Source organism: Xiphophorus hellerii, chromosome 6, assembly GCF_003331165.1.
Source record: "Xiphophorus hellerii strain 12219 chromosome 6, Xiphophorus_hellerii-4.1, whole genome shotgun sequence".
NCBI classification, from domain to species: Eukaryota; Metazoa; Chordata; class Actinopteri; order Cyprinodontiformes; family Poeciliidae; genus Xiphophorus; species Xiphophorus hellerii.
This window is the reverse complement of record NC_045677.1, coordinates 3,283,795-3,301,110: the sequence shown is the minus strand read 5'-3', so window position 1 is coordinate 3,301,110 and position 17,316 is coordinate 3,283,795. Positions and strand designations below refer to the sequence as shown.

The 17,316-nt window shown below is 40.4% G+C and overlaps 2 protein-coding genes across 5 annotated transcripts; one reads left to right on the top strand and one right to left on the bottom strand.

Annotated features, from left to right (window-relative positions):
- The first annotated feature begins 2,032 nt into the window (after nucleotides 1–2,032).
- On the top strand, nucleotides 2,033–10,152 carry cdc7 (cell division cycle 7 homolog (S. cerevisiae)). Its single transcript, XM_032565658.1, has 12 exons — nucleotides 2,033–2,298; nucleotides 2,555–2,645; nucleotides 4,026–4,112; nucleotides 4,261–4,396; nucleotides 4,613–4,706; nucleotides 5,829–5,971; nucleotides 6,113–6,437; nucleotides 6,576–6,683; nucleotides 6,822–6,997; nucleotides 7,127–7,209; nucleotides 8,103–8,252; nucleotides 8,350–10,152. Exons 2-12 carry the CDS (start codon nucleotides 2,555–2,557, stop codon nucleotides 8,775–8,777), a joined length of 1,821 nt encoding a protein of 606 aa, XP_032421549.1. The 5' UTR covers nucleotides 2,033–2,298; the 3' UTR covers nucleotides 8,778–10,152.
- Nucleotides 10,153–10,154: 2 nt separating this feature from the next.
- On the bottom strand, nucleotides 10,155–17,315 carry glmna (glomulin, FKBP associated protein a). 4 transcript variants are annotated; one of them, XM_032565653.1, is made up of 19 exons: nucleotides 17,207–17,315; nucleotides 16,888–16,967; nucleotides 15,796–15,921; nucleotides 15,602–15,715; nucleotides 15,412–15,520; nucleotides 14,673–14,958; nucleotides 14,490–14,589; nucleotides 14,228–14,409; nucleotides 14,043–14,096; nucleotides 12,859–12,889; nucleotides 12,547–12,636; nucleotides 12,419–12,460; nucleotides 12,229–12,302; nucleotides 12,060–12,144; nucleotides 11,860–11,969; nucleotides 10,981–11,044; nucleotides 10,683–10,818; nucleotides 10,528–10,598; nucleotides 10,155–10,446 (listed from the first exon to the last, which is right to left on the bottom strand). In XM_032565653.1, the coding sequence occupies exons 2-19, from the start codon at nucleotides 16,924–16,926 to the stop codon at nucleotides 10,324–10,326; spliced, it is 1,836 nt and encodes a 611-aa protein (XP_032421544.1). In that variant the 5' UTR covers nucleotides 16,927–16,967; nucleotides 17,207–17,315; the 3' UTR covers nucleotides 10,155–10,323. The 4 variants fall into 4 exon arrangements, with proteins under 4 accessions (XP_032421544.1, XP_032421547.1, XP_032421548.1 ...); XM_032565656.1 differs by having other exon boundaries at nucleotides 15,796–15,918; XM_032565657.1 differs by lacking the exon at nucleotides 17,207–17,315 and adding an exon at nucleotides 17,043–17,146 and having other exon boundaries at nucleotides 15,796–15,918.
- Nucleotide 17,316: the final 1 nt, after the last annotated feature.

Below are 17,316 nucleotides of genomic sequence, written 5' to 3'. Positions count from 1 at the left end.
CTTCATACTTTCCTGGAGTATGAAAATTTTTGATGACTTTCACTTTTACTTCACTATATTTCCGAACTTAATTGCGTACTTTTACTCCGATACATTTTCAATGTGTGGTTTAGTTACTCGTTACAAAAAAGCGAGAGAGAGAAACGCAAGTGTTTTGATCCCACCTACTGATTAGCAAGTAGCAAGTAGGCTACCGAACAAAGTCCGTAGCCTGCTTGCCTGGGCTTGTTCATCACCACCAATAGGATACTTCTTCTTCTTCTTCTTTTCTATTATGGCGGATCACAAGCAACTTTAAGGTGCATACCGCCACCTACTGTACATGAGTGTGTAGAAGCATTACTTCATATCTATTAAATTCTACTTTTTAATTTTGTATTCTTAAGATAAATAAACAATGCTTTCCTTAATTTGTGAATATCTGTTATGTTTCCTTCATTTCCTAATATACCTTTAAGATTCCATTCATGCCCCATATTTCTAACTATTCTCTTTAATTCTTCCCTTTCGAGTTCATTTGACTTACAGTTCATCAATATGTGTTCTACATTTTCTTTCTCTCCACATCTCTCACATTTATCATTATTTTTCCTCCCTATTTTATAAAGCATGTCATTTAAGTAGGTATGACCTACTCTTAATCTACTAATTATTATTTCTTCTCTTCTGTTTCGTTCATTAATGCTTCGAATTCAAACTGACTTTTGTACTTCATATAATCTTCTTCCTTTCTTATCTTCATTCCACATTTTTTGCCATTTCTTGATTTCTTTACTTTTAATTAGGATACACCTGTTTCGCTTCTCCCATTAAACACAAAGCAAGTCTCGCAATCAGTAGCAGTCACATGGAAATTCTATCTTACAAAAACTCCCCGTCCAACTTGAAGAAACACATCGAGGTAACGTCTTATGAAATGGTTATAATCCTCCTGTTTCAGTAACTATAGCTTGGTCACTAGGCACTACTGTATTGTGAAATCTTGACCATAAATGAACTTTGTTTGGCATTGTTTCAGTTCCACACGTGGTGTATTTAGCTTAGGCTTAATGTTGACTGTAGCAGGCTACCTAGACTCCTCTGTTCAAGGGGGGACAGAAGCCATAGCGATAGCAATTTAGACTAAATTTAACGAATATAGGAAAGGCATGCAAGTTCAAAACCAGGTTTACAGATGCCAATAAGCTGCATTTCCCTCCCAATTCTTTTTTTCTTTTGCATAATGACCAGCTGTGTGCACCACCTACTGACTGTAGCATTGACTGATTCACTGATTTGTGAAGTAGAGTAATCGTAACAGCTCTTTTTCTTCATGTTGGCCGGATTTTCTGTACTATTTATTTTTCTCATTTTCAGCACTGACCTTACTTGAAGGGAAAACTTAAGGCTTACAAAAACTTTGTATTTTCTGTCCTGGAGGGTTTACTAAGAAGCTGGTTCAGTTGTAAAGCAGGTTAAGTTAACCTTGTGCTATAGGTAAAGCACCTAATTTTCTTAACTAAATGATGCCTGCAGGTATATCTATTAGCAGGTTTAATTTTGCCTGCACTTGGTTGGGTACATTATTTTAAGTGTATTTGACAAGTTTACCAAAATATAAAAAATGTCATTCAAACTGCATTTGCTTTGTTTTACTTTTTACTTGTACTTTTCATTACATTACTTGAGTACATCCATTTTTACAGTAATTTCCATACTTAAGTATAAGAAGTTTCAAATACTTTAAGACTTTTACTCAAGTAACATTTCAGTCAGTGACTTCGACTTTTACCAAAGTCATATTTTGGAGAGGTACTTGTACTTTTACTTGACTCTGAGATTTCAGTACTTTATACAACACTGGTATTTTTGTGTAATTGGGAGGTTATTTGCGTTTATGAGTCAGAACACATAGAAACTGTATTCAATGTACATCAGATGAGAATTAAGATTTTTAGCAAAGACAGAAACACCCTGTAGCCTTTTCTCTTTTTTTTAGCTTCCATTCAAATACACTAAATATAGTATATTTGACAGTGATTTCAGTCTGTCATTGATGCTTCTATTATTTCTTCTTCGCGCAGACCACGTGATTTGCGCTGACTTATCGCGAGATGTGCCCACGTCACTTTTAGCGCGTAGTTTGTTGTCGGCGGAAGAGGTTCTATCAAAGTTAGAATAAAGTGTTTAAGTCGACTTTAGCACAAAAGAAACTTTCGAAATTAGCATTAAACTGAGGAAGGAGTACGTAAAGACGATATGGCGGATTAATGAAACCCTTATTTTCAATTCTGTGACTTTCAATAACCAAGTGAAGAGGTAAGTTTCTTTGTGTTTTGCTGTAGACGCTGCGGCTAGCTTGTTCTGTAGTGGTAATGTCAAACTTTTGAGATATACTGTATGTTGTACCTTTCTTAGGCTTCTGTAACTTTTAATTAGATAATTTGTCTAGTGACTGCAGGTCCTTGTTCGGTGGTTTTAATGTGTTATTTGACAATATTAAAATTGAAGGAATGGTAACTAAGTTTGAAACTTGAATGTTTCCAGTAAGTTTGTCTGCGTGTCTGGTTTTCAGATGGAGCTTTCTCCTGTCTGCTCCGAGGACATCAGCTCACATGGAGGCATTTTGAAATCAGACACAGCTCACAGGAAAAGAAAAATCTCAAGTGAGTCAGGAGTTTTATGACAGCCGTTCTGTAGAATATACAAACTGTAGTTTGTAATTAGTGCTAGTTTAAAACGGAACTTGTTTTTATTTGCAGCGTGTAATTCACACGTGTAATCTTTCAATACAAGTGTAAATTCTGAATTTAACTAGATCTATATTAATATTGTGTTTAGGTATAGTGGCTTCTAAAAGTATTCATACTCCACCTTTTTCAGATTTTCCCATCTGGATTCTTTGACTTTGTAAACTGAAGTCAGCTTTTTATCCTACAGTGACAAAATGTGAAAATAGTGTTTTATTTAACTTTGACTTACAAACACAAAGAAGAAATAATACATTTTCTTGTATAACTAGATTTTTTTTGGAATAACATTTGGAATATTTCTCCGATGCACCTCACTTTCCTTGGTATGTAAATGTAGATCCCAGTCAGACTTTGATCTACGTTTTGTAAATTAACCTGATCATGAAAGGCAAGTGAAGATGTTAACAGAGCTACTTGGTACATATTTAATACACATTTTTAAAATTCTGCTGTATTGAAGGTCCATAAAAACAGTAATATTCATAATTTTCAAATAGATGACAGTCGTGTCATTTGCAGATACTAAATAAACTAATAATTTTACAACATATCCATTTTCTAACACCCTTGTCCCTTAGAGGGATTGGGAGTACTTTTGGACACCCCTCCCGACACTTTTGGAGGGGTGCTGGTTCCTATCTCCAGCTAATGTTCCGGGCGAGAGGCGGGGTACACCCTGGACAGGTCACTAGTCTGTTGCAGGGCAACACAGAAACAGACAGGACACACAACCATGCACACACACACACACACTCACACCTAGGGAGAATTTAGAGAGACCAATTAACCTAACAATCATGTTTTTGGACTGTGGGAGGAAGCCGGAGTACCTGGAGAGAACCCACACATGCACAGGGAGAACATGCAAACTCCATGCAGAAAGACCCTGGGCCGGGAATCGAACCCAGGACCTTCTTGCTGCAAGGCAACAGCTCTGCCAACTGCGCAGGCCACAACAAAAATGACTTTTTGTCATTTTTTTCCCACTCAGTTTTTCTCCAGATTCCTTGTCAGGGAAAAATCTGAATTAGCCTGCAGTAGTTCTGTTCAGTTGGCAGGGCAAGGTCTTTTGGAGCAACCCCTGCACTCCAAAAGACCTCAGCCTCTGAAGTATTCGGTTTTACTTTTTGATAAACTTGATGTTTCCATTTTTGTATGGAGTACTGAGGAAAAAAACTTAATTAAATTGTAGCATCACACTGCATCTGAACAACTTTCTGAACCCAACATTATCTGAATGTTTAGTTTCACTGCATTATATCCACCATTCATTTGTTTTTCTTTCGTGTTCAGAGGATGTGGAGCTGGATATTCAGTCCCTGTACAAAGCTGTCCCTCAGCTCTCCAAAGTGTTTCTCATCACAGACAAAATTGGAGAAGGTACATAGCAAACTTGTTTTTATTGGCTTAAATACTATTTACAAAAAACCCCCCAAAAAAAACAACAACTTTATTTTAAGTTAAATTTATCCATGTTGTTAAATCCAAGCAAAAATGTCTTCAGAAAGATTCATGCATCTGCCTTTAGGCACTTTCAGCTCAGTGTACTTGGGTGAAGCCCAGATGCATGATGGGAGGAGAGAGATGTTTGCACTGAAGCATCTCATCCCCACCAGCCATCCGACACGCATTGCTGCTGAACTTCAGTGCCTGACTTTGGCAGGGTGGGTCCAGCACTGTTTACTTCCCTAAAATGTTTTTTTTATTTTTTTTTTATATAAAGTTAATGAATATAGTGCATCGTAGATATTTGAACTCTTTTACAACTTGAAAACTACCGCTGGTAAATTTGTGAGGGAGGGGATTGTTTTGTTTTGTTCTTTTTTTATTGTGACAAAAATTTTCCTTTCATTCCTGCTAAATTTTCCCTACTGCTGCAGCGGCAGGGACAATGTGATGGGAGTGACGTACTGCTTCAGGAAGGAGGACCACGTTGTAATCGTAATGCCATACATGGAGCATCAACCTATTGTGGTTTGTACATGTTTACAAAGTAAACTGGCAAAACGTATTTTCATCTATATGCTTTCACCCAACTGTAAATCCAACATTTCTGCAAATTCATAAAAAGTTTCAAATTTAATATTCTTAATTTTAGGCCTTAAAAAAGGCTTGAGTATACCCAAATTTTTCATACTAGATATTATTTCCTTTTCTTCTGTTGGATTCATCGTTTATCACAGAAAATATGGGTGATTTTAGTACCCGAAGACTATTTTTGATATTCCTTATAAAGTGTACTGTATACTTTAGATGCACTGATATGATATTAATTATTTCCAATATTTTACAAATTTTTAAATCGGGTATCAGCCACCATGGTCTGAGCCATAAGGACAGACCTATTTAGTCTAAATCTGTGCTTTGTGCTCTGAGTGACGTCATGCTTTATTAGAATTCCTAGTAGCACTTTCTGAACCATTTGGAAGACGTTTGTGGGAGTTTATTATTTCCATGTTTGGCCAAGGTAGTCAACCCATTGCTTTTGTCAGTTTCCGTTTTTTATTATGTTTTTACATTGGTTAGAACAACCAACTCCTAGTTACACTGAGTGAGCACATGAAAGTTGTTTTTAAATGTTTGACCAAGCTTATCTGGCTGTTTGTGTATTTAAGTGAGATCTACTGTTGCAGAGCTATCAAATTAATTTGTAATTCAGTTCATTTAAGTCTGTTTTTCTTTTTTTAAGGGAACATTTTAAGTTTATTCAGCACTGTTTATCTGTATCGTATCGGTATTGGCCAATACTAAGCCTCAGATATAGGAATGGAAAGGGAGAAAAAGTGGATCAGTGCATCTCTACTTGTATACTCATGGACAGTCCTGAAACTAGGTAACTGAATTATAAAACCACTTAAGTCGCATGCCAGACCTTAAAAACTCACTTTAAAGTTGACAAGTTCTACTGAACTTGCTTAAGTTCTGAAGTGAGTAAAATATGTTAAAGTAAATTCTAAGGTTTCTTTTAAAAATGTTATGTTGGTCGTATTTAAATGATAACTGATTTAGAAAAGATCTTAAAATAAGTCTTGAATGTAACTTGCTCCATTGATGCGGCTGTCAGCTCTTGTATCTGAACTGTAACATGTTCTTCAGGACATCATCGGGTCACTGAGCTACGAAGAGGTCCGCCTGTACATCTACCACCTGCTGAAAGCCCTGAAACACATCCATCAGTTTGGGATCATCCATCGGGACATCAAGCCAAACAATTTCCTCTACAACAGGAAGCACAGAATGTAAGTGTTTTGTGAACATAGTTCTGCTATGGAGGGGTTTTCCGATAGAAGATCATTTTTTTATATATGCAAACCCAGATTTTAGTGTAGCGGGTAACATTTCCGAGGTAAATTCTCATTATTCTGCGTGTGCAAATGTAGGTATGCGCTTGTGGACTTTGGCTTGGCCCAGGGAACCGCTGACTCCCAGATTGAGCTGCTGAAGGTGATGAGACAGAAGCCATCACAGAAAGGTGGAGGGCCGCCAGGGAAACAGGAAACAGCACAAAGAAGCAGAGCACTTCCTAAACCCCCTGTTAAGACCACCAGCACCGCTCCAACTTCACTGGCTCTACCTCCACACCAATCAGTACCTTCTACCTCCTCCTCTTCCTCTCCCCGCATCACCATATCCCCCCCAGCACCTGGGAAAGCACTGGTTAGAAAAGCACGGGCCACCTCCTACTCTCGAACAAAACTCACAAAGGTGTCTACACTGAGATGTTTTACTGTCACTCCAGTTGTTTTGTTGTAAATTATGCACAATTTAAAAGGGCTGTATTTCCTGTGTCTGCGTTTTCTTCTCCCTGCACTACATTTTTGGCTTTTGCATGTTTCGCTGTAGGATCTGGCAGGACTGCGCAGAGTTCCTCGACCGGTGTTTGGGGAGAGAAATCTGAACAGCTGCACACCAGCGCCCCCTACCTCTAAGCATGCACCACTTAAGACTGAAGTAAGAAATCCAAGGAGGGAGAGTTTTCTGTAGGGCTGCAACAATTAATCATAAAGTTAGATTTTCATGTTTATTTCTGTTGAATATTTTGAAGTTTCCATCATTTTACTAATGAGTTTCTTGCTGACCCAACACAAGTCGCTAAAAGCCAAGAAAACAGAGGATGCAGCCAGCTACAAACATGCTTCAGCCAACCGGGTCCTGGTGTCTGTCAGGACGTCCAGCAGCAGCCAGAAACCACAGCGGGCCCCTCAGCAGGGCCTCACATGTAACTGCTACCTCACTGATCGCGTCTGCAACGTCTGCCTGGCCAGGTAAACAGTTGAAATCATTACAACTGGCATCGTAGGGTTCATCTCAGCTGGCTAAAGAATAATCCCATTAAATTACACATAAAGGCACTTTTGTTCATTTAGTGTGTAATGTTTTGTGTGTGTGTTAAGAAAGCAGCAGGTTGCACCCAGAGCAGGGACTCCCGGTTTTAGAGCGCCAGAAGTCCTGACCAAATGTCCCAACCAAGGCACAGGTTGGTGTTTGATGCAGTTATTCACAAATTTGCCATAATGCACAGTGCCTTGAAATTGTTTCACTTCAAACACAAAGTTTAATGTAATTCATTTGTATTTCACTGTAAAATACACAAAGTAGTGTATAGTTACAAAATGAAAGGACAGTGATGTTTGGTTTTCCACATTTTTAATGAGCAAAAACCTCAAGTTGCTTGTACATTTGTACTCCAGCCCTCTGTTCTTTGACACTCCTAAATTACAGACCCATTCAATAAATTAGAATGTTATTGAAAAGAGTATTATTTTGAACAGTTTCATCACTAAGTAAAACACTTTATATATAATTATTACACACACATGGATATTTGAAAGCCTTTATTTCTGGTAATTTTCTCCTTATAGTTAATGAAAAGATGACATTTAAGTTTAGAATGTTACATCAGACCAACAGAAAAAAAAATTTAAATGGGAAATGAGGGCTTAATGGAAAGTATGTTTAATACCTGCGAAAAGGTTATTTTCAAAGTGTTCTTTTAATCTGACAAATGAGGCTCATCATGTATTCTAATCTACTGAATATGACTGAATTCTCTGGTTCTTTTTAATATTGACTCCTGATGCAGAATCCTCTATTTTCCAGATCTATCTGGGAAAAAAAAAATAAAAAATTCAAATCTTGTATGAGCGTTGTCTACTTTTAAATTAGACCATACTCTGGCTGACCTGGAACATAAAATCCCATTTTAAAGAAACAGTACATGGCTATTATGTAATAAAAATGTCGATAGTACGAACACTTCAGCAAGACAGTCAGATTTCAAACTGCCACAAAGGCAAATTGATCTCTTTTCATGTCTTCTTCCTGTCCATGATGGTCTCTCCTCCTCTGTTGTAACACCCTGTGTTGCAGCCATAGACGTGTGGTCGGCTGGTGTGATCCTGCTGTCCCTGCTCAGTGGCCGCTACCCCTTCTTTAAAGCCAGCGACGACCTGATTGCCCTTGCACAGATCATGACCATCAGAGGCTCCAGGGAGACCATTCGGGCCGCAAAGACATTTGGTATGCATGAAACTGTGTCGTCCTTAAAAAACGGCTCTAGATTTAAAACTGAAACATGTTATCAGTAAACTGGCTTTGGGGGTTGAAACTTGTTCAGGAAAAGCAGTGGTGTGCAGCCGGGAGCTTCCTCGCCAGGACCTCAGGACGCTTTGTGAGAAGCTGAGAGGACGGAGGTCTTCAGCGGACGTCACCATGGTTCCAGAAGCAGGTGGAGAGACGTCCGCCGCCCGCAGAAACACAGACCAAGATGAAACTCCAACACATTCCTCCAACGGCCCTCAGCTCAACACGCACAAAGGAGAAATCAGTGAAACTCGCCCAGAACTCCACGAACATTCAGGTAGCAGCAAAGCCCCAACCAATCAGAGCTTCCCGTCAGAGAGTAAAGTGGGGGATGATAAGAAGGGCTGGGACAGGGTTCCTGACGAGGCCTTTGACCTTTTGGATCTGCTGCTGGACCTAAACCCTTCCACTAGGATCACAGCTGCTGAAGCTCTGCAGCATCATCTCTTTAAGGATCTGTGATGCAGAGTTTCATACCAGCTGTCAACAGGATGAGAGCGTGTGGCTCTCCAGGCTGGGATTTGGACTTTTAATGAATAAATAATTCACATGATTGTTTAGCAGGGTAAGAGTTCATATAGGAGTGAAGAAGTTATGAGACTTTTATATAAAACATTGATGTAAATAAAGTTTAGACATTTTTCATGACAGTCATGATGTAAACTTTTGAGCTTTGTTATGTAGTTTGAAAACTTTCATATAAACATTTGAGGGCTTTTAATTTGAAATAATTAGTTACCATGCGAGTACTTTGACTGATTTCTACTGGGTTAGCTGCTGTCATTAATAGTATTTATTTATAAAGAAATGTCTCCTTTTTAAGATTTTTGTCATAAAATCTGGCTCTCAGACCACTGCACCTCCTGCTTTTTACAACCTGAAACAATAGAGCCATGCTCTTTCAACTTGAAACTTACCACCAGAACTGCATGTGCCATAATCATCCTATAGCAATTCTGTTCTAAAGCAGACTTTTGAGTTAGAACCTATGCAAACACATCTAGTAATTTGTGGAAATGCGCAACTGAGGAACTTAGAATCTATTATTTTTGTAGTTGTCACAAATCCTTGCATGATTCTTGGTTGGTGGTGCTTATATGAACTCTCTAGTTTCCCGGTGCAGACATTTAAACATTACATACATTTTCAATAGTGTTAAAGGTTGATGCTTCTCCAAAAGCTTGAAATCAACTTTTTTGGTGGTAAACTGTAAATATGTTTTTAAGGGTGCTATCTTTGTGTGAATTTAATTTTGTGATATTTTGCCTAAAACCATCTCAGATCTGGTCTCCTGAGGTTGAATAGTGACCAATTGAATTTTCCTATTGGTTACAACGGTACAGCGACTCCACAGCTCTGCCATAGATATAAAACCATCTGAGACACACGCCTCCTAGTGGCAAGTCAGGAAAATGAATAGTGAGCAGGACAGATATCTGCTGTCCCCTAAAAAAAAAAAGTGTCTAGATTTGTTAGTTGGTCCAAAGATGTCCACTTTTGTCTGAATTTAAAACCAAGAAATTTAGTCATCTAAGTTTGTCTTTTCACTAAGACATTCCTTTAATCTACCTAACTGGATCTATATATATGGATGGATGGATGGATGGCACAGCACAAGAACCCTGTAGTACTCCAAAAGTAACCCTAGGATCTAGTGAATGAACAACATGAATTGACATTCATACCAACAATAAATTTAAGTAAAAATCTAAACAAGACTGTTTGTTTAGATTATAAAACTGTCACTGGGCCTAATGGAAACATCTTCAGACTTTGCTGATATATGTATAAAAATGGTGAATTATCACATAGTAATAAAACCACAGATTGAATCAAATATATGAAACTTTGTTTTTTATTATCAGTTACAGCTCTATCAGAATATACACAAGGTACAAGAGCTGACCCTTTCATCATAGAAAATCTTTCTGAAACAGGGAGGAGAAACAACAGTCGAGTGGTTTGAAATGATACATTTACATATTAGGCCCCGCCCCCTTTTGTTTTGTTAGGCCCTGAGAAGTTGGGGCTCTCCTGCAGTTTCCAGGCCGTCCTTCACCTCCACCAGCTCCTCTATCCGCACCAACACGCTCTCGATCATGTCGAATGTGTGGAGCGCCGAGTGCAGAGCCTGAAACGTACCAATCAGATTCAATCACATGTAATTGTCCTGCTTGGTTGTGTTTTGTTTGGAAGCGATGGGCTAACTGACCTGAATCTGAGATTCTGACGTCATTTTTGGCAGCTTCTCCCCACCAACAGATACAGACAGCACCGAGTCCTCTGTGGAAAAAACATGCCAAGATGCCGTTAGAAAAACAAGCCATCTCTGGTAAGCTGGAGGGAAATGTTTGTGCTGACTGTGACCTTTGGTGTTTTTCTTTTTCTTCTCCCTGGTGTCCTGCAGCTCCCTCTCGTAGTGGGCTCTCGACATGTTCACGCCGACACGCAGAGGCTTCATGAACGTATCTTCTATTTTATACAGCTCGGTCCAGACGCCGGTCTGCAAGATGGCAAAACGTGAGCGACCTGCTACACTTTAAAATTTTCAAACATGCACATTAGAAGACATAAATCAAATGTTTAAGGTTCCTTTTCTGGTTTTTTTAGTAATACGAGAGACAATAGGGTCTCCTTCCGCTGCCAGACTGCTATCTGCACTCACCTGGTTCTCTGTTACTTTGTCTCTGATGACCAGATAACGCAGCAGGTTCAGAGACTCCATGACTCTGCAGGAAAAAAATAAATAAAAGTTACATTTTGGCCAGTATCAATATCTGGTATTAACATTTGCTATCCTCTTGACACCTTGAAAAAATAAAGTACCACACTGTTGACACCAGTTCAGTCAAACGTCAAAGTTCAGTCAGTGCTCCATCACTACATGACCAACTTCCTCTTCCAAACAGCAACATCATGGAAATAATTTTTTTATATCGACCTAGCTTTACATATTAGACTAATACAAAACTGTTAAAAATGACTAATATCTGCCAATACTGATGTTGGTGACGATACTCTGTGCATCCCTAAAAATAATACGCATAAGAATCTCTTATGAAATTTGTGGGAAAGGTAAAGATTAGGGTGATGGCAAGGAGACCTTCCAATATCCAAATACTGTAGTCAAAACTGCTGGTGGAAAAGTGCAAAAAGCTGGTTCAGCCATTATAAGAAGGTTGCTGTAATACCAATAGAGATTTTCACCTGATTAATGAAAACGTTGTAAATAATGATCAGCATGTAAATCTCCAATAAAAAGTGAATAAAAATATATAGGTAAAAAAAAAAAACAGGTTATTTTACATTTTATTAGTTTTTCAGAGACACCTGTCACATTTACTAAATGAATTCATTTAGTAAATGTGCTCCACTATATGTTTTGGGTTGTCATTCTGATGGAAGGTCGACCTCTGACCTTGTTTCCAGTCTTTTGAAGTCTGTAACATGTTTTTTTTTTTTTTCTTCAGAATTTCTCTCCTATCTTCCCTTTCCCCTTTCCATCCTTTAAAACAATCTAGAATTAAAGTTGGTGTGTGCGCACCTGTCCAGGTACTGCAGGAGATCCGTCTCTGGGCCGTCGGGAAGACTAAATACCTTGCGCAGCAAAGGCAGCAGGTGAACTCCCTCAAACCAGATGTTACCGTTACCCGGCTGCAGACACAGAGTGAGAGAGACACTGCAGGTAGGCTCTCAGCTGCAGCACAAAACAGCAGGAGCAGACAGCCTGAGAGGCCACTTTACCTGCAGAGCTGCATCGATCTGATTCTTGATGTTTTTAATGATGTAGCCTTCTACTCCTGAGTGGCTGCTAGTCCTGAGCATGTATCTGAGACGGGGAATAGAAACGAATTCAAGAGACGGTGACAGGAAAACATTCGTGCGGTCTCTGCGGGGGGACTGCGGAGCTTACTGGAAAAATCTGTACTTGGCTTCAGTGTTGAACTTATCGATGCTGAGCTGGAACACCTTCAGTCCTTTAGTCCTCTGCAACCAAACGACAAAAACAAAAGCCAGCAGGTCATTTTCTCACACAAACTGTGACGATCATCCAAATTGAATCCAAAGTAAAAAAAATGTTTAATAATGTCCAGAGGTCCTACCAGATCATGCTTGGGGCAAATTGTCATAACCTTTACTAAGTTCTGAAGACAAAGACAAACGTTATTAGAAAACTGCTTGAAAGGTACTGAAGGGGGTTAAAGGTGACGTTATAATGAACTGCGGTCACCTGAGGGACGGTGAGGAAGGTTTTGATCTCGAGCAGATCCGCTGGCAGACTGCCATCCTCCACCCGCACCAGACTCTTCTCATACAGCTCCTGTAAGGATGGAGAAACACAGAAATCACAGCCGTACCTAGCAAAGGTTTTACAACACACTTTTAGTCTCATTAGACCACAGACTGCAAAGAATTTTACTAGGAAATTAATGAGAGTCCTAAACAGTGGGAACAACTGCCTAAATGCAATAAAAACAGCTGTAAGAATTTGATCAACAAATATCTATTTAGAAAAAAAAATGTGTGATTCAGTTTATCTTACCAGTCCTTTCTGTAGCCTGGAGGTCTCAGTTCTAGAGAAACAGAATCACAAGTGCCAAAAATGAACAGCTGTGACTCAAGTCCTTTCTTATTTATACCCTCAGCCTCAACTAGCCTATAAATTGGTTCTGAATTCCTTTATTCTGAGCAATCAACCCCCAAAAAATTAATTGGCATCGTCCAAAATCGGAATCGGCAGGTCAGGCTTTCTGAAGATTGGTGATCAGCCCAGAAAACTCCAGTCGGTGCGTCCCTACACTCAGGCAAATAATTATTTGAATCCCCGCTCACCTTTTAAAAGTTGCCTCACTAAAAAAAATTAACACTGTGTAGCAGGTTTGTGTTATTTTAAAGGAAGAACATCAACCAGGATTTTAGAAACAACATTTGCCATATAAACTGAGTGGAATAAGCATTTGACCCTGTCCAAGCAGGTCAGAATCCTGGCTCCCACACATTGGTCATATGTCCACAAGGCGACATTAATCTGTTAATTAAATCTTTCCTCTTCACACCTGATCACAGACTCAATAATCCCAACCAAACATCTCCGTGGGCAAAACCAAAACATCAGGAAACTTGTTCCTTCATCAAGGAAGAGCTTGGTGAAAAGGTCTTAAATATTGGTCTGGAGCTTAATACAAGATCATGAGATGGTGAAGGGAGAAGCAAGAAACCACCATAAGGAGAGTGTTCCTGATCTGAAGGTAGAAAGGACCTCAGTCACCACTGGTAACGTACTCTACAGTAATTAAGATCTTGTTGCCCTCACAGCTACAGGAATGTGGAGAATATCTAATTAATGGATGAAGTACGGTGGTCTGGTTAGGCCAAAATCAGGTTCTTTAGGAGAAGTGCATTGAGCGATCAACAGAACAGCACATGCACAGATCCCTGGTCCCTCCATGCAGGACAGCCTGGCTTTACCGTCCCGCTGCAATGTGAAGCCGCTTTTCTGCAGGTTGGGTGTGAGAGACCAAGGGAGCCGCGTACCGCCAAACACGGGACAAGATCCTCGTTCCCTAACCCAAAACGCACTAGCAGGGCAAAGGAGAAGCACATCCTGTAAAGGTCAGTGCCGTCGCAAATGCAGACCTCAGTCCGACAGAAACTCTGTGGCAGGAGCAGCAGCTAAAAACCTGAAGGGGTTTAGAAACTTCTTTAGGGATTAGCAGGCTGCATTACCGGGACAGAAGAATGGAAATGTGCTCCATGTTGCAGCGCAGACAGAAGACGGGGCTGTGGAGAGAGAATGGAGAGGTATGAGGGTTAATATTACATTTACACCCAAAATATTATCTCAATAATTGTTACAAAAACAGTCAATGTTTAAGGAGATGTGGCTGTTTGTCCAGTACTTTCTACGCTACCTGAAAACACTGGGGAAAGTATCGGCCGCCAGGTGATGGACGAAAACCAGGTGTGCCAAGCAGGCCAGGGAATTTTTGGGATAACGGACCTCCTCCTCCAGGAAGCCCGGAACCTCTTTCTTCTTAAGCAGAGGGTGGAACACCAGACCTGGGAGAGACTCTCCGACAGCGCCCAGAATGTCCTACAGAACCACACAGAACCACAGGTTCACAGCTCAAACACCACACCATGCTGCAAGCATGCAGGGTTTACAATCCGTACCAGAATCTCTGCAGCAAAAGTCCGGAGTGGAGACAGAGGCAGCGTGTCTGGATCCCAGATCTGTACGTCCAGCAGAGGGTGGCTCAGGGTCTTCATGCAGCTACAGAGACACAGACGCTCAATCACACTGCTTTTTAAACAGCTTTATACTTCCAGGGAAACGTCAAGCTTTTTGCCACTCACAACTTCAGGAGTTCTGTCCTCAGCTCGTCCTCAGCTCCCTCCTCCTGTTCACCTGCTGTCTTGTGGGAGTTCCGCAGCTGATTCACGCTGCTCTGATTCAGTCTTGCCTCCTGCGCAAAGGGCCCGACAAACCGCGCGAGGTCGGCGCAGCAGCGGCCGAGCGAAAAGACATCGTCCTCTTCTTGCTCCTTGGTGTCGGGGACGGGCAGCTTGGCCAGCTGGTCCAGGACGGAGGACAGGGTCATACCCAGGGAGGACGCCTTCCGGCCGCCCAGGCGCAGCAGCACTGAAGGGGGGGCAGAGCAGGTGGTGGAAACTGAGCTGATGTGACTTTTTCACTTTCTACAACGACTGAAACGAATTATTCAGATTAATCAATGATTGAAATAATCGCTGACTAACTTAGTAATCAATTACTGCACTAAAAAAAGATACATTTTGAATTTAAGATAAAAAACCCCCCAAAACTTTTGTAAAAAAACTCAAGTGTAATAGTTTTAGGTTCAAATCCTGTAAAGTAAAGAAAAGTTCTATTAAAGACCTTTTGCTATCCAATTATTAATCAGTTAATCAAAAAAATAATCAACATGTCAGTTATACGAATAAACTTGACTTGAATAAATTACATTGACGTGTGGCATTGTAATGTGACAAAATATGAAAAAGGAGGTATGCATAATTTTGCGAGACACTGAATTTCTGAGTGTGTTTTTGTGAGATTCTTAAAGGTACAGCCCACCTTTCTGTAGCGGGTTCAGAAGCAGATGGAGACTTTCGGCGATTCTGTCGGCATCGTCATGTTCCAGCAGCTCCAGAAGGCCAATCAGCAACTCTTTAGGTCCGCAGGTCTGCAAAACCAGGGGAGACAAAACGTTTACAAACCCAGGCTCCAAACCCGTGACAGTATGAATGCAAAGGTTTGGTCAGACCTCTAACAGATGGTTAAAAATGGCCAGGCACTGAGGGAGATGTTTGTCGTCTTTCCTCAGCAGCACCTGAACCAGCGGCGGCAGCAGGTTCCAGCCCATACTCCTCACCACGCTCTGCAGGTCGGTGTTAAAGGCAGCGTCAGGGATGGCAGACAGAACCGCACGCCACCGACGTCTTCGCTGAGAAAACGCACCTGATTCTTTTCATCCAGGACGATGCTGAGGACCTGCGGGCTGTGTCCCTCCTCGATGCAGCTCCGTCCCGCTACAGTGAACACATCATGATCCTCTGAGCTGTAGCTGTCATCTGGGAGTGCCTGCTGTTTAGAGGACACACAAAGAGGTAAACATGTCTATTGGAGCCAGTTACAAAGGAAGAAAGTGCAGCAAATGTTTCCTGTCAAGCTATTTAGTGGGCCGATTCTTACAAAAGTATCGGTGCACCGATGTGAAAGATACTACATTTTTACACAGTTGATGTCATCTGAATTAGGGATTCGTGATATATAGACATCAACATCGGTATTGGTCAATATTAGTCATTTTTTAACAGTATCAGTAAAGTATAAATAAATCTGGGCAAAAATTTGAGATGGAAACAAACTGATGTTTGTTTCCATCTCTTTACATTTCATCATGTGAAGGTGGTAACGAAGCCGCACAGGATTGTGGCGAATTTAACTGAAGCACAAAAGCAATGTCAGCAATTTTTTAAGAGTCACAATGGTAGGGAAATATATATAATTCAGGCAAATATTGGTTATCGGGCATATTTGCGATAACATCAAATATTGGCATTGTCCAAAATTTTCAAATTGGTGCATTCTTAATCTGTACATATTTGTACTTATAAATTATTGTTATATATTAAAGGGGTAATGAGAACACTTTTTTTTTTTCTTTCACCTACTTCTTTTTGTTTTGTTTTATTATTTCAATTGAAATAAATCAAATAATTTGCTTCCTTACACCTTGTACCTATAAGGCTGAACCAGATGATCAAGAGGAACAACTGCTCTTCACTTTGTCTGCTACACCTGGGATTTTTTCTTTTTTAATCACACAAACTGATATTAAGCCTCATAACACATATAAGCCTCTTCTCTCCTGGAAGACAGGAAGAATGTTCTGGAAGAACAAAGAGCTTCACACCCTTTAGGAGCCTCAGACAAGGAGGGGGATCTTGGCTGAAGACTGTGTCAGAGGAAAACACAAAAACCCAGAATATGTGGTGTTTGGAAACTAAATCAAGAAAGCGTGTTAAGATGGACATGAGTAGCACTTACACATCTCTGGACCACATCACTGAGCTGCTCCAGAGCCATCTCTACTGTCCTCACATGGGCTGGATCTTCACCAAGTAATCCTTCAAAAAAAAGAGGACAGAATTAATAATTAATTAATTATACCGCCGCGCACAAGACGAATGTGTAATACACGCATATAAGAGGTTATTTAAGGCTACGGTTAAGTAGTGAATCCCCGCAGCTTCAAGCAAACTAGATGCTAGTCCTGCTGATTCTGAATGATCTGAGCTCAGGGAGAAACGAAGCCGCCTCGGTGGATAAAACAAGCGTACATTACAGAGAAAATAGAGTCACACACCTTCTCTTCATGCCCTCAAATAGCCCGGTTGCAGATAAAAACACACGCTTAAGTACACACTTTCCGAATACAGCGTGAATAACTGGTACGGCCGTACCGGCTGCCGTACA

Bases quoted from the DNA above. Each gene is read 5' to 3' on its own strand.
- cdc7 (XM_032565658.1), top strand. From the start codon at position 2,555: ATGGAGCTTTCTCCTGTCTGCTCCGAGGACATCAGCTCACATGGAGGC. The intron at 4,397-4,612 runs GTGGGTCCAGCA...CTACTGCTGCAG, and splicing joins CAGTGCCTGACTTTGGCAGG to CGGCAGGGACAATGTGATGG. The intron at 4,707-5,828 runs GTTTGTACATGT...CATGTTCTTCAG, and splicing joins TGGAGCATCAACCTATTGTG to GACATCATCGGGTCACTGAG.
- glmna (XM_032565653.1), bottom strand. From the start codon at position 16,926: ATGGCTCTGGAGCAGCTCAGTGATGTGGTCCAGAGATGT. The intron at 14,959-15,411 runs GTGGGCTGTACC...CCCCCCCTTCAG, and splicing joins TCTGAACCCGCTACAGAAAG to TGCTGCTGCGCCTGGGCGGC. The intron at 10,447-10,527 runs GTCAGTTAGCCC...GGTACGTTTCAG, and splicing joins CGTCAGAATCTCAGATTCAG to GCTCTGCACTCGGCGCTCCA.